At 47.3% G+C, this 16,074-nt stretch overlaps 1 protein-coding gene across 2 annotated transcripts; it reads right to left on the reverse strand.

Moving 5' to 3' along the window:
- Positions 1 to 262: 262 nt before the first annotated feature.
- TAF1B (TATA box-binding protein-associated factor RNA polymerase I subunit B) lies at positions 263 to 9,169 on the reverse strand. Of its 2 annotated transcripts, XM_075686529.1 has the most exons (2): positions 7,421 to 9,169; positions 263 to 1,866 (listed from the first exon to the last, which is right to left on the reverse strand). In XM_075686529.1, exons 1-2 carry the CDS (start codon positions 8,871 to 8,873, stop codon positions 1,838 to 1,840), a joined length of 1,482 nt encoding a protein of 493 aa, XP_075542644.1. In that variant the 5' UTR covers positions 8,874 to 9,169; the 3' UTR covers positions 263 to 1,837. The 2 variants fall into 2 exon arrangements, with proteins under 2 accessions (XP_075542644.1, XP_075542643.1); XM_075686528.1 differs by having other exon boundaries at positions 263 to 9,169.
- Between the last annotated feature and the right edge of the window lie 6,905 nt (positions 9,170 to 16,074).

Genomic DNA, 16,074 nt, shown 5'->3' on the forward strand with positions numbered 1-16,074 from the left:
AACTGAGAAAAAGAAAAAGAAAAGAAGAAACATCAAGTCCGACAGCCTGCAAGACGACCCCAGGAAGTCCTGGCCCCGGAAAGAAGCTGAAGATAAAGCTCAAGAGCAAACTTCGAGACGAAGAAAGTAACGGGAGCCAGAAGAAATATTGTTAGTCAAGATGAAGACATGTTATGTTCATTTCATATGTATTTACTCCTTTGATGAATAAATCCCGCATTTCTGTCCCGTTCCCTTGGCCGTGGTCCCCTGGTGGTAGAACTCCGCCCGCCCCCCTTTTTCCTTCCTTTGTTTTTTTTTCTTCCAAATTATCATTTGACATACACTTAATGTCCTATTCATTTCTTTTTGATTCGGCAGCCTGCGATAATTAGGTGCAGCAGGCAGGACTTAAACCTTTCTTTCTTTTATGTAATTTTACTTGCCCACCACCATTTTCTGTCCCAACTGCCCCTCTACTTACGCAGACATATCCCACTGCCTATTCCCCTGTCCGGCTGCTCAGCAATGAAGTTCCTATCCTCCCCCTTCGCTTTCCATCACCACCTGGCTCGACTGGCTTGCTGCTGAAGGTGAAGAAGAACAGCGTCGACTGGCCACCCAAGCGGTCGATTTGCTCGTCCTGTAGTTTTGGGCTGAATAAAAGTCTTATACTACTACTACTAAGTATCTGTAACCTCAGTGGAGGCATGGCACATGATTAAAGAAGCATGTACCGGTACTGAAAGTAGGCGAGTTTTCAAGGCTGGCTTGGATCTCACCTCCAATATGTGAAGAGAGCAGCAGAGCTTAGGCGACCATGGTATGAGCGCAAGCGTATACCAAGCTGCCAAAGTTGAGTTAGTGATAGAGAGTGAGGCAAGCTTAGACTATGGTAGAACATAGCAAAATGAGGCCTTTCGGGAAGCACAGAGAGCAGATCCAAGTCTAGTCGACGCATGGAAATAAGGCAAAGCACGTAGCCATGAAATGTTTGTTCATGACAAGCTGCTTTTTCACAAGGACAAAATTGCCGCCAGAGTCTGTGAGAAGCTAGTTCTGCCTGGCGAGAGACGGAAGGCGGTTCCGCTTGTTGCCCATGAGTGGCCATGGGGAATAAGGAAAACAGCCAATAGGATAAAGATGTCTTTCTATTAGCCTGGCGTTGACAGGGACATTAAACAACATTGTCAGACATGCCACAGTTGTCAGTTCCGGTCTGACTGTAAGGTAGGTCATAGACCATGTTTTGATCTCACCACTAACGCGGCCAAGCTACCTGTTCCAGGTAGTTGATGTAATTGGGCCATCAGACCCACCATCGGCATGGGAACACATTTATCCTCTATGTGTAACAGATTTGCATACCTGACGGCCAGAAGTGGTGTGTTTGACATCGCTCACGGTGCGAAAGACATGTGATGCACTACTAGAGATTTTCACGTGGACTGGTGTCCCTGAGGCAATCTGCAGCAATCAGAGAACTAATTTTGCGGCACAGATGACTCGAATTTTCTGAAAGTTCACCACAATTTTCTACCCCAGAGCATCTGGAAAGTAATGGCTCCATAGAGAGATGGAACCACATATTTAAAAATACATTGTTTTACTTTGTTTCATGTGATTGAGAGAGACAGGAGGAACTGGGACAAATTTGTACAATCTTTGCTCTGGGTGTACAGTCTGTTTCACACTTAGGGGAAAACTCGGAGCGCGTTGCATCGGCGATGCAGCGAGCGCTGGAGTCACGCGGCGGAAGCAGCTCATGCAGACGCAGACGCTCCAGGTACGGAGTCGTGATCTGCGTCGTCTGCTACAGCGGCGCGCGCTGGCCGCATTGTCAGGAAGAGTGCTACGGTCAGAGGCAGTGTGCGTATTCCATTGTTACTGCGGGAAAAGAGAAGGGCATCATTACCACTCACCAGAAGTGATGCATGACCTAGAATGTGCATCTGCATGACCTCTGACATTAGGCGGCCCTTGAAACATGTAGAAAAATGTTGGAGGCATGGTGCTGGGACTTAAGTCAGCAGTTTGCTAACTACCAGGTGCGCGTTCTGATCAAGTGCTCTTTAGAGGCTGCTAATAAAAAATGTATACAATGACCAGTCCTGCGGCTTTGCCAAGATTGCTTCAGTGGTGTACACTACTCATTAGTAGTGCAGCCTCGCTCACAAACAAGGACCCTTTCCTTCTGCTTGGCAACACACTATGATAACAGATCAAAGGAATAGCCAATAGCATTACACAAACTATTTATAATTTCTATGATATTTATCACCATCAGACGTGTTGTAGAGCTCCTTTAAGTGACAGATGTTTTGCGTATGACACCACAAAGCCATGCTGAAGCCTTATTCATAGCTTTTTGAAGTGCTCCTGCTGATGAACCAAGACCAAGCTGACTGGACTAAGGTGAAGGTGTACACTGCACCAGAGGCCATAAAATGTTTTTAAAAGATTTAATTAAATTCGAGGGTTTTACATACCAAAACCACAATCTGATTATGAGGCACGCTGTAGTAGGGGACTCTGGGTTACTTTTGACCACCTGGAGTCTTATACCTGTGTCTTATGTCTTATACCTGAGTCTTATGCCTGTGTACCGTGCACCCAGTGCACGGTACACAGGCAATCTCGCATTTTACATCCAGCGAAATGCAGCCAACGTGGCCGAGATTTGATCACGCGACTTCATGCTTAGCAGCTCAATGCTAAAGCCATTAAGCAACCGCAGCGGGTGTCCTAAAAATGGCATCTAAGGCAATGTCAATGCGAATTATCTATTTTGTAGAAAGCACATTTATTCTGTGGGGACTTGAATTCAACCTAACCAAACCTAACAAAAGACAACTGCTACAAGTAGAAAATTCTCACTTGAAGAATGTCTGGAGGACAATGAGCAAGGAGGCAATACATATGGTTTGCTAAGTGACATACACAACGCATGGGCATAATCCCCTTCTCAGCACAGACATGTCACTTTACATCAAGCCACATTGTTGCATTAAGACGGTCATTTGCTTAATGAGGCTTCTGTGATGAGCTCAGTAGACAAGATGCTATACGGTTTAAATTTCAATCTTTTTGTTTCGAAGTACTTTGCTATTTCATTGTGGTATAAAGGTTATAAACAGGGATAAGGTGCCTCAGAAAGGCTGGCCAACCTTTCGATAGGAGGACCTGTCTTTGTCAAAGGCGGTCTCGTCATCCTCGGCATGTTAGCTTTAACAAGTTAGTAGAGTGACGTCCCGTGCGGTTGTTGTTGGTTGCGGCTAGTTGTAAAAGGAGAGACTTCCAAGAAAATGAGCGCTGTCGCCTGACGAGTGGTTTTTAATATGATGGGAAAAGAACGGGAGACTCGGAAGGCGAGAAGAAAAAATGACAACACAAATATGACCAAGAAGGGGAAAAAAACAAGAAAAGAAATATAAGAGCATAGGAGGGTGTTGGGGGGACGAGAGGTTCAGGAGCATTCAGGGGTGACGTTGGCCGCATGCTTTTGTGGCTTTAGAAGAGCCGGTCAGCTGGTCAGTGCATGAGTAACATAAGAGACCAAGATAGACATCACTTGAAAGAATGGCTTGAGCAGTGTAGCAGCAATGCACCGGGTAATTTTCAAGGAGTTACGATGGCGACAAGGGGTCTGGGGTGCAATGCATGAGCTAACTGGAAGGCAGCAGCTTGGTCTTTCAAGGGACATTAGCCTCAGTAGCTCAACATAGGTGTCGTCAGGGCAGTATACGGAAGTGGCGACACCCTGTGTGGCTGAAGCTCTGAAAAAGGTGTCCTGGCATCTGGGACTTTGGAATGTGTTGGTGAGGGTGTTTCAAAAAAACAAAAAAAAAATGGACAAAGAAGGGCGACGGGATCCGAAACCCGAATAACAAATGGGAAGGTGACATGAGTAAAAGCGGGAGGGGACAGGTGAATATTAAAAAAGGGGGTCAAACAGTTGATATATGCATAAAAACTCGGAAGAGTATGTTAAATTGAGCAGTAGGCAGGGAAAAATTGGAAATGGAGGAATAGGTGAAGTTAAGAATTAAGGTTAGCTGGTGGCATAATGTGATTTGTGCCTTCGTTGATGTGAGAATTTCAGATTTAAGTTACAGCTTTTAGCAATTCTAAGTTGCCGCGGGCCAAATTAATTCCATTGGGTGTAGGCATTTAAACTTGTCTATGAGGTGTGATTCCGTATACTTCCTCTCGTGAGGTGAATGAAAATTTGTTTGTAGTATATAGAGCCTTGCTTTGTCAAATATATGACCATGTTCATTGAAGTGGCTGGCTACAGCTTTAGGTAAATTTCGTTTTGTATCTGCGCGATGACCATTAAGTCTTGTGTATGATTTTGTTGTCGTCGCACCTATGCACTGTTTCCTACGAGCGGCACATTCTAGACAGTAGACTATGTTCCTTGACGTGCAGGTGAGACTCAAAGTCACCTTGTGCGAGTAATTTGATGCTGTACTTTTTTACTGTAGTAGTAGATTGAATATGCTTGCGTGTAGAACACTTGGGGTGCCCACAGGGACCGGATGCTAACTTAGTCTTTGTCCTGCTCTGCAGGTGGGGCATATCTTGTACAAATGACGGAAGTGTTGTGGGAACGTCACCAAGCAAGTGATTAAGGAATACGGAGATGCACTCTGCAGGGGTGTTGATGATAGCGTTGTGTCCGTGATTAGTTCAGGTTTCGGTCTTCGCATGCAGACGGGTGCAGCCGCATAGTGGGAGTGTCCAGAACTACACGTAAACGTTCCCCACTGTGTCGATGGGTGGCGCCACATCCCTGGCAAGCCCTGGTGCGGGACAGTAACGTGGGCAGTGTGTTTGCGCCAAGTGATGTGTGGTCGCCATCTCTCCAACAAGGCTATGTTCATTATGTTTATTACGTGCGGAATAAAATAATTCCCAGTACATAACATTGGCGACAGGGCGGATCACCCATGGCAGGGAAGCCCAGAGGGCATAGTGGAGCATCCAGTGAGTCATGGCTGAGAGCCAGCATGATTTTTCTGCACGTTTGGAGGAGTTTACTGGCTCCAACTGGGCATCGTGGTTCAGCCGGCTGCAATTTTTCTTCGGGGCCAACGATGTGACTCACCCTGTCAAGCAACGAGCACATTTGCTTACATTGTGCAGTGCTCAAATTTACAACATGGTTTGTGCACTGCTTCAACCAAAGACGCCCGACCAAGTGAGCTATGCCGACATCGTGGCCGCACTTCAGGCACACTACGACCCTCATCCGTCCGAAGTCTACAAAGGCGATGTTCCAAAGGTAAGATCAACTCCCAGGTGAGTCGGTAAACGACTATGTTGCCGCTCTACGCAAGTTGGCTACGAGCTACAATTTCGGCCCGCTGCTGACTGCAACAAAAGCCACAGTGACGCCAGTTGAGGGAACGGCATCACCAATACTGCAGGGAGCTACGGGCTGGAATCCAACGCTTCTGCCATTAGATGTGATGTTGCGCGATCGCTTCGTGTGTGGTCTTCGCGACCAGAATCTTCAACAGCGACTGTTTGCAGAGAAGGATCTGACCTTTTGCAAGGCTTATGATTTCGCAATTCGAGTGGAAAGCGTCATCCAGCAGCAACGACAGATAAAAGCTGATCACGCGAAAGTCAACAAGGCAGCAACGCACGCCAGCGACAGTGCTTCCATCTCCAAAACACATTCTCACCAAGGGCAACGCTGCTGGTGTTGCGACAGTTCGCACAGTCCCAAGACGTGTAAGTTCAGCACAACTATTTGCAATTACTGCCGGAAACAAGGGCACATTGCCAAGGCTTGTATTTCGAGGAAGAAGGCTGAGAAAAAGACATACCAGCGCAGCATCTCCTTAGAAACTTCACGGACTGTGGAAGTGACTAACGAAACCAAACATAAGGTTTCAACATTGCATGGCCTCTGTACAGTGACAGACGGATTCAGCATCCCGAAGTTTACTCTGATGCTTACAGTGCACCGCGAACCTCTGGCTTTTGAGGTCGATTCCGGTGCAGCGTGCACCATGGTTAGCAGAGACAAATTTCAAACCGTGTGGCACACACACCCACCCTCTCTCGGGCAGGACGACACACATCTGCGCACCTCGTCAGGTCAGCAACTGCAGGTTGTCGGAACAGCGACAGTAATGGTTCGTCACAAGAACACAGTTTGCAAGCTACCACTTCTCGTTGTCGAGGGCACTGGATACAGCTTGTTGGGACGCAATTGGTTCGACAGGCTGGGCATCGAGCTTCACAGCATTCACCAGACAACAGAGGAAGGCAGTTTGACCGAGATGCTCCAGAAGCATGAAGACATTTTTCGTGAAGACACCACAGGACACATGGGTGCACCAGTAAATCTGGAACTGAAGGGGGCCAGCCCCAAGTTTTTGAAGGCACGGCCTGTGCCCTTTGCCATGCGCGCATCATCAGAGGCGCAGATTGACAAGTACGTAGAAGACTGTATTGACTCCTCGTCTTGGAAACCATGCTTACAGACATCAGGCGACAGCGCTCATTTACTTTGCAGTCTCTCCCTTTACAGCCAGATGCTACCGACAACAACTGCACGTGCCATTACTCTACTAAACCGTTAAAGCTAGCATGCCAAGGATGACAAGGCCGCTTTTGATGAAGATAGGTCCTCTTATCAAAACATTGGCCCACCTTTCTGAGGCACCTTATTCCTGTTTATAACCTTTATACCACAATGTGCTGCTCCATCTGTCAGCCCCATCCTTGATTTTGGATTTAGTATTACATTGTAATACTGACAATACAAAAAAAAACAATTGCCAGAGCTGAAAAATGCATATCTCACGTGTCATGTCATGGCCTCAACCCCACAAGCCTACATAACAATGTGCAACAATGTAAATATACCAAAGCATAACAGTTATTGCAATAAATATTAGGACACCGTGAATCACATACTATGTATAAAGGACACGGTCTTGCCTCACAAGTAGCGCTTCAATCCGCAAAAGGTCCCTGTACAGCTCCTTCGGGGGGCAATGTGTAATGGCTGCAATCACCTCTAATAGAAAAAGGAAAATTTTAGGGAGCGAGTGTTGCACAATGGTGGAATACTTCATATCATAAACTCTCCTCAATGCAACCGTCCAGTACCGGTCACAACTGTCTTGCACAATGGCCGCAAACTCTGGCTCCCTTTGGCACAACTCAGCCCAACCTCCAAGAGATGCAACACCATCGCTGGCACGGGTGAGATACGTCACGTCCTGGTCAAGAAATGATTCCTCCAATATTACCCTCAGCCCTGAAGAAACAGCCACCCTTTCTGAGAAGAAACGTATGGCTGGCGAAATCGCAAAGCTAGTTGCAGGCACGCTTTTAAAGGCAAGTTCCCTCTCATGCATCTCCCGAAACGACTTTTGCAGACCCTCCCTTAGCGCCTTTGTGACCATGCAACGGTCACCTGGAATGCTGTCAGGATGACGAAACAAGACACCCACGTCCCTGATGTCATCGAGATCCTCAGGCTCGAAGATGTAGCAGCTTGAACGCAGCAAAAGGACCCTGGAACGCATGTGTTTCTCCCAGCGTGCCCACACAAACAGGTTTGCTCCGGGATGGCGGCTGGCCAACTCTTCGGTGGCTTGCGACAGCCGTTTCTCCCTGCTGCCATTTAGCCCGAAAGTAAGCTTCAGTGACAGTAGCAGGAGAGCCGCAGCTCTGACTTCGCAGACGGGAGAGAAAAGGGGCACGGAGCATGCTGTTCGTGCGGGAGGCGCGTCCCAGCGAGTTACCATGTCGGGATGGGTGCGAAGAACTTGCTCGCAGACGTTCACGAACTCCAGAGGGAGGTTGAGGTCCGCCACGAGGCGCGTGACGATCGGTAGGAGTGGCGGCTGTTTCAGCTCGTGCCGGACTCCGAGGAAGTGAGCCAAATGGGCCGCCTGCACTGCAAGCTCGTCAATCGTGGGTATCGCCAGTCTCACGAAAGTTCGCCACTGTTGGCCCCAGAGCTTGGCGTCCTCGGGCAGGAACTTCACAACATGCAGGTACGGCAGGTGCCCGTCCCGGGCCCACCTCAAGATATCAGTCAGCAAGATGGGATCTCCCGTAATCAAAACACCTAAATAGAGAACGCACAAAAGCCGCTGGAGAGTTACCACGGTCACCTCAGTTTCCCGGCCGACTTTCTTGTCGTGCACGTTGACTCCACGGCTGGACACGTGGTCGAGATACTCCTTGGCGGCTGTCGACCTAAAGTCCTCCCACTCGTCGTCGGAGACCTGTTCTCCTTCCGTAGCTGCGGCGGCCTCTTCTTCCAAGATGTCCTCGCACTCCGAGTCGTGGTTGTGCGCTCGAGAGACCGCGCAGCGGTTCCTCAGCTGCTTGCGACGGCGAGACGAGCGCGGCGTGAGTCGCGTCCGCACACCCGAGCCGAAAAGCGCTTTCTGCAGTTTCTTACGCTTGCGTTCGTTCGTTTCGGAAGTCGCGAGGAGCTCTTCGACAGTTCGCAAGTCGCTCCATCGGTTCGCGACGCCGAGGCGGGGCGTTCGCTCGTCGTCCTCGACGCGACTCACGGCTTCTAGCTTGACGAGGTAGTCCATCCACAGCCGACACACGACCCCGCGGATCTCGGGAGAAGCGCCCAGCGATACCAGCGCGTCGACTTGGCGCACGAGAATCATGTTGAACAGTTCGTTCGTCTGGTAGTAGCGCTTGCTCTCCTGCGGCTTGTCGCCCATCTCCTTGCGCGACTGCCGCGGAGAGGCGCGACCGACGTGCGGAGGTGGTGCGGCACCTTCATCGTCCACTTGTTCGACGCGCACCTCTTGGCTTTGGGTGTTGCACTCGGAGCAGTAGTAGAGGCCCGAGACTTCTTCGAAGTCCTCGCCGCCACAGGACGCGCACACAACCATCGCAGCACTACTGACAGGCAGTTAATCACTGTGACACAGGGTGAGACTCGCCGAGGCCCATGTATGAATCGGCAAACAGCACGGCGAAGTCCCACGCCAATGCACAGCGCACAATCACATCACAACACAATGACAAGCCGAGCGTTGATCCGTAACAGTGCGCAGTGACTAGTGTGACTAGACTTGAAGCTATTATATAAATGCGCCACTTGGAATAACAACAAGACTTACTACAGCCAAGCTTCCCGCTGCAACACACGTGCAAGCAACAAGCGCACAATGAAGCCATGAAGCGCACATATGATAGGCTATGGATTGGCTCGACTTTCACAAAGCTTTAAGTCTCTTTAAAAAAAAAAACGTTTACTGCGTGTATGTTTAAAAATTGGAACAAAATTTGAACCATACTGCAGCAATTTTGTCAGAAAAATATTTTTGCAATGTTCTTGTTACGAACTGCCTTACACAAAAAAATTGGGGTAACATAGCAATTGTGACGCTAATGGGGGCATAGTACATGACTTCCGAGATTAACTCTTGTTACTGTCGGACATGTGCCACTGGGGCTTCACTTTAAGTACGGTCCCTAAATTTGAGAGAATTTACAAGCCAGTTTTGGACATTACCTATAAGCTGTGTGCGAAACGTACTGACCAATATGATTGTGTGTACTGCAGCTTGGCTGCCGTGCGCGCTCATTCCCTTCGTGCATGCTTGGGGTATTGGCGGCTCGAGCCGTACTTACAGAGGAATATTTCGGATTATTTCTTCTGCCATGCCTGAACCGCAGTTTCTCCTTCAAAACCGCGTGAATCGAGGACTTGGATATCGCAAGCTATGTAGCGCTGAAAGGGTCTACTGTTCCTGCGATGCATATATGCGCTGTGTCTGTCCATAAATGTTGCTTAAAAAGAATGTCTGCAAGCTCAACACGCGAAGTTATGTATGATGCTCCTCTAAACACTTAACATTCTCTTAGTACTTAGCCGTGAGAGACATCGCATTTTACATTGAAGGAATTCAAGCTTGATATTTGGTGCCAACGTTATAAAATCGTCTTAGAAGGAAGCTTTCATCATGATTCTTATTACTCTGATTAGTTTTAGTCAAATGTGGCAACTGTATTAAGGCCTAAAAGGAAGAGTTAGGCGCGCATTTTCTGTGAAAGGGTTTGGTACTACTTTCACCGTGTTCTGAAACACACACCCAGAAACGCATTGGCTGTTAACCCAAGTAACCACGAATATCCCTGGGACGTCCACCATAAGTCCCAACGTCCATCCATCCGGATATCCAACACGGACGTCCATGGGACGTACAGGAGAAGTCCATATCCTATTTGGATGTCCGAAGGATATCCCCACGGGATGTCCATGGGACATCCCGTTTTGAACGTCCGCTGGCTGTCCATAAATAGGCATGTCCAGGATATATACACTAGTGAGTTATATATAAACTAACATAAGAATATTGCCGGAAATTTTAGTCTGTTCGTATTATATTTGTTTATTTTTGTTCTCTATCGGACACAGTCCATTCTTTTTTCAAAGCAAAATAAATATCTTTCTAACTTGATATAACTTCTGCCCACTTTAACATCGTAGTATTAAAATACGATTTTTTTTCTATCGGTGGGTCATACAAAGAATTTGTAGTTTGCTTTAAAAAAATGATTGTGGATGCCTAGCAGAATATATAAGGACCCATTTGAAGACACCTATTCGACCTAGAGCCAAGCACCCAAGTTATCCCTCATTATGAAAACGTCCTGATCATAGAGTTTTGGTCCTGACCTCCGATCATGTAACTGGGACTTCTGCTATGTAGGTTCAGGTTTATCATTGAAACAGGAAGTAAAACATGCTGTTGGGCTAGTTGGTGCATTGTATTAAAACCAGCAAAAAAAAAAAAAAGACGGACACAGGAAACATACACAAGACAGGCCTCTTCCAGCCTCTTTCCTGTCTTCTCGTATGTTTCCTGTTTGCGTCCGTTTTCGGCTGGTTTCTTAAAACAGGAAGTAGTCTACAATGTTCAATTTTGAATACAATTATATCATTGTAGGTAACAAAAACAAATCTCGAAGGCTATGCTTTTTTTACGACAGCTATAATGCGTCAGAACCGCCATGCGTTGACAGTAATCTCAAAGGCTATGTTTTTCTGCCCTTAAGGCGCTGACAGCGTTAGCAGAAACTAAAAAATCGAAAATCAGATACCGAATATTTCCAAAATAAGTAAATATTTCACTATGTAATAATACAATATTTTAAAAACCTATTTATGTTTGCGTATTATATTCTTATATTATAATTACACGAAGGTATTTCGCCCTCGCCAGCAGCAGTACTTGAGATAGCTATTCCGGCGGCTAGCTTCCCACGCTATGCGTGCCGCCCTCGCACCTGTTTAAGCTTTTCCTAGACGCTAGAGCTATACTATGCCCGCGCAACCTTGAGCGATCGGAAAGCGCGTTTTCCACTCTTGGCCGGCGGAGAGGGGAGGCTTCGTTCCGGCCGCGAAGCTCTCCACATCTCAGTAAGGTGCCTGGTGGTGGTCTCGTGCTGACGATGCCCTCTCGGTGAGCGCATATTTCCCCCCTCATCTTTTAAGAGATTCAATACATACCAGCATTTGTCTCGCAAACCAGATTTATTTCAAGGGAATTTTCCACGTCTGAATAATTTCTCTCGTCGTATTCGAGTGCTGATTGCCGTGTTATAGTTTGTTAACGAAGCTTTCCCTCAAGTCTAAATATTTTAAGGCAGTTTTCCTAGTCTCTAAAGCCGCTCGAGTTCACGCTGCTCCTCTGGCGGCCATTTTTCCAAGAAATTATGCCTTCCAACCACTCATCGACTGTCGCGGACATCATCAGTTCCTTTCCACATAAGTATGAGTCTCGGAGCAGGAGCTATGGCGCTTGAAAGTAACCGTTGGCTTGACGAACCAACCGACTGAGCTACCTTTCCGGGCACCATTGAAGGATCACGAGTTCAAATCACATGTTATGTTCCTTTTTTTTCCCCTTTTTTTCTTTCTTTTTAATGTCTTTTCCTTCATTTTATCACTGTACGGAAACCCTCCTAAAAATTATATATCCTCAATTATGTGTGGCCACACATGTGCAGGTCATAAATACCAGGTTCTCTAGCCGACTGCCATCCATGCGGTATAACCGAGCTCAGATTGGTCCACCTTGACTGATCAAATAGGGCACCACTGTAGGTTAAATGAGGCGTACAACTCCTGCGGGACCCGCCGTGGTTGCTCAGTGGTTATGGTGTTAGACTGCTGAGCACGAGGTCGCGGGATCGGACCCCGGCCACGGCGGCCGCATTTCGATGGGGGCGAAATGCGAAAACACCCGTGTACTTAGAATTAGGTGCACGTTAAAGAACCCCAGGTGGTCGAAATTTTCGGAGTCCTCCACTACGGCGTGCATAATCAGAAAGTGGTTTTGTCACGCAAAACCCCATAATTCAATTTTTTAAATTAACTCCTGCGGGGACGGTAGAGTATCCGTCTCCAGTGCAAGAGGACCTTGATTCAAATCCCGGTGCCGCGCAATTCTCCACCGGAAAATAAAAAAAAAACGTGTGTTGAGAAAATTGCACAAACAGGCCTGGAGTGCTGCCTGATCCCGGTGACCAGAACCGGTAATGCACTCTCTCACCAGAGCAGGATTGGCCACCCTGGTGCAGTACTTGGCCACAACCTCCTATATGAATACAACAATCAAACCCCGGCCCTCAGTCCCCAGCAGCCGCGAAGCAACTGACCACGGCGGCGGTCAGATCTGTGACGCTGCAGAGGGTGCTAAGAATACCTGGCTCCGGACAAGCCGCCATTGGAATCTGAACCTGGCAACGTTTAACGTTAGAACGCTATCTAGTGAGGCGAGTCTAGCAGTGTTATTGGAGGAATTAGAGGGTAGTAAATGGGATATAATAGGGCTCAGTGAGGTTAGGAGGACAAAAGAAGCATATACAGTGCTAAAAAGCGGGCATGTATTGTGTTACCGGGGCTTAGCGGAGAGACGAGAACTAGGAGTCGGATTCCTGATTAATAAGAATATAGCTTGTAACATACAGGAATTCTATAGCTTTAAGGAGAGGGTGACAGGTCTTGTTGGGAAACTTAATAAGAGGTACAAAATGAACGTCGTACAGGTCTACGCACCTAAATCCTGTCATGATGACCAGGAAGTCGAAAGCTTCTATGAAGACGTGGAATCGGCAATGGGTGAAATCAAAACAAAATACACTATACCGATGGGGGACTTATATGCCAAGGGTAGGCAAGAAGCAGGCTGGAGACAAGTCAGTGGGGGAATTGGCATAGGCACTAGGAATAGCAAGGGAGAGCTATTAGTAGACTTTGCGGAACAGAATAATATGCGGATAATGAATACCTTCTTCCGCAAGCGGGATAGGCGAAAGTGGACGTGGAGGAGCCCGAATGGCGAGACTACAAATGAAATAGACTTTATACTCTGCGCTAATCCTGGGATCATACAAGATGTGGACGTGCTCGGCAAGGTGCGCTGCAGTGACCATAGGATGGTAAGAACTCGGATTAGCCTAGATCTGAGGAGGGAACGGAAGAAACTGGTACATAAGAAGCCGATCAATGAGTTAGCGGTAAGATGGAAAATAGAGGAATTCAAGATCAAGCTACAGAACCGGTATTCGGCTTTAACTCAGAAAGAGGACCTCAGTGTTGAAGCAATGAACGACAATCTTATGGGCATCATTAAGGAGTGTGCAATACAAGTCGGTGGTAACTCCGTTAGACAGGATACCAGTAAGCTATCGCAGGAGATGAAAAATCTGATCAAGAAACGAGAATGTATGACAGCCTCTAACCCTACAGCTAGAATAGAACTGGCAGAACTTTCGAAATTAATAATAGTAAGACAGCAGACATAAGGAAGCGTAATATGGATAGAATTGAACATGCTCTCAGGAACGGAGGAAGCCTAAAAGCAGTGAACAAGAAACTAGGAATTGGCAAGAATCAGATGTATGCGTTAAGAGACAAAGCCGGCAATATCATTACTAATATGGATGAGATAGTTCAAGTGGCTGAGGAGTTGTATAGAGATCTATAGAGTACCAGTGGCACCCACGACGATAATGGAAGAGAGAATAGTCTAGAGGAATTAAAAATCCCACAGGTAACGCCGGAAGAAGTAAACAAAGCCTTGGGAGCTATGCGAAGGGGGAAGGCAGCTGGGGAGGATCAGGTAACAGCAGATTTGTTGAAGGATGGTGGGCAGATTGTTCTAGAGAAACTGGCCACCCTGTATACGCAATGCCTCATAACCTCGAGCGTACCGGAATCTTGGAAGAACGCTAACATAATCCTAATCCATAAGAAAGGGGACGCCAAAGACTTGAAAAATTGTAGACCGATCAGCTTACTGTCCGTTGCCTACAAAGTATTTACTAAGGTAATCGCAAATAGAATCAGGAACAGCTTAGACTTCTGTCAACCAAGGGACCAGGCAGGATTCCGTAAAGGCTACTCAACAATAGACCATATTCACGCTATCAATCAAGTGATAGAGAAATGTGCAGAATATAACCAACCCTTATATATAGCTTTCATTGATTACGAGAAAGCGTTTGATTCAGTCGAAACCTCAGCAGCCATGGAGGCATTACGGAATCAGGCTGTAGATGAGCCATATGTAAAGAAGATATCTATAGCGGCTCCACAGCCACCGTAGTCCTCCACAAAGAAAGCAACAAAATCCCTATAAAGAAAGGCGTCAGACAGGGAGATACGATATCTCCAATGCTATTCACAGCATGTTTACAGGAGGTATTCAGAGGCCTGCAGTGGGAAGAATTGGGGATAAAAGTTGATGGAGAATACCTTAGCAACTTGCGATTCGCTGATGATATTGCCTTGCTTAGTAACTCAGAGGACCAATTGCAATGAATGCTCACTGACCTGGAGAAACAAAGCAGAAGGGTGGGTCTAAAAATTAATATGCAGAAAACTAAAGTAATGTTTAAGAGTCTCGGAAGAGAACAGCAGTTTACGTATAGGTAGCGAGGCACTATAAGTGGTATAAGGGAATACATCTGCTTAGGGCAAGTAGTGACTGCGGATGCGGATCATGAGACTGAAATAATCAGAAGAATAAGAATGGGCTGGGGTGCGTTTGGCAGGCATTCTCAGCTCATGAACAGCAGGTTGTCATTATCCCCCAAGAGAAAAGTGTATAACAGCTGTGTGTTACCAGTACTCACATATGGGGCAGAAACCTAGAGGCTTACGAAAAGGGTTCTGCTGAAATTGAGGACGACGCAACGAGCTATGGAAAGAAGAATGATGGGTGTAACGTTAAGGGTTAAGAAAAGAGCAGATTGGGTGAGGCAACAAACGCGGGTAAACGACATCTTAGTTGAAATCAAGAAAAAGAAATGGGCATGGGCCGGACATGTAATGAGGAGGGAAGATAACCGATGGTCACTAAGGGTTACGGACTGGATTCCAAGGGAAGGGATGCGTAGCAGGGGGCGGCAGAAAGTTAGGTGGGCGGATGACATTAAGACGTTTGCAGGGACAACATGGCCACAATTAGTACATGACCGGGGTAGTTGGAGAAGTATGGGAGAGGCCTTTGCCCTGCAGTGGGCGTAACTAGGCTGCTGATGATGATGATGAGATGCGCGTTGACGTATTAGAACCTTGGCAAAGCAGAGCGCTGCAGTGATGCAATCCAATCCAAGCTCTAGCCACCGTCGCCACGCCATTTTTCATTCTGCAATCGTTTTACGGGCAGCAGAGCATCGTTTGTCACCTTCCGCGCCTGCCGAGGTCTCCTGCTCAGCTACCAAGGTATGACAGCTACATCGATTTCTTTTTTAATTCGTTTGGGTATTTAAATGTGTTTTCTTCACAGGTGCCAGCATGCCTAGACTGCGGGAGAAGCCGTACGCGCGAAAGAGAGAGTCGCTGGAAACAAAGACGATATTCGAGGACTTCGGATCTCGCACCGGCAGCCAGCAGTCAACGGCTCGAGAATTCGCAAGTCTAGAACTGTGCAGTGGTGCATATACGCCACACACATGCATTAACATGTGCGCATTTGTACGCCTTGTGATGCTGGCCGCTGCACCGAGGCGACATCGGAAGTTCAGGACGGTGGTTGTGACACTACGCGCACTAAGGACAATGTGCCTTGATTC

Source organism: Dermacentor variabilis, chromosome 3, assembly GCF_050947875.1.
Source record: "Dermacentor variabilis isolate Ectoservices chromosome 3, ASM5094787v1, whole genome shotgun sequence".
NCBI classification, from domain to species: domain Eukaryota; kingdom Metazoa; phylum Arthropoda; class Arachnida; order Ixodida; family Ixodidae; genus Dermacentor; species Dermacentor variabilis.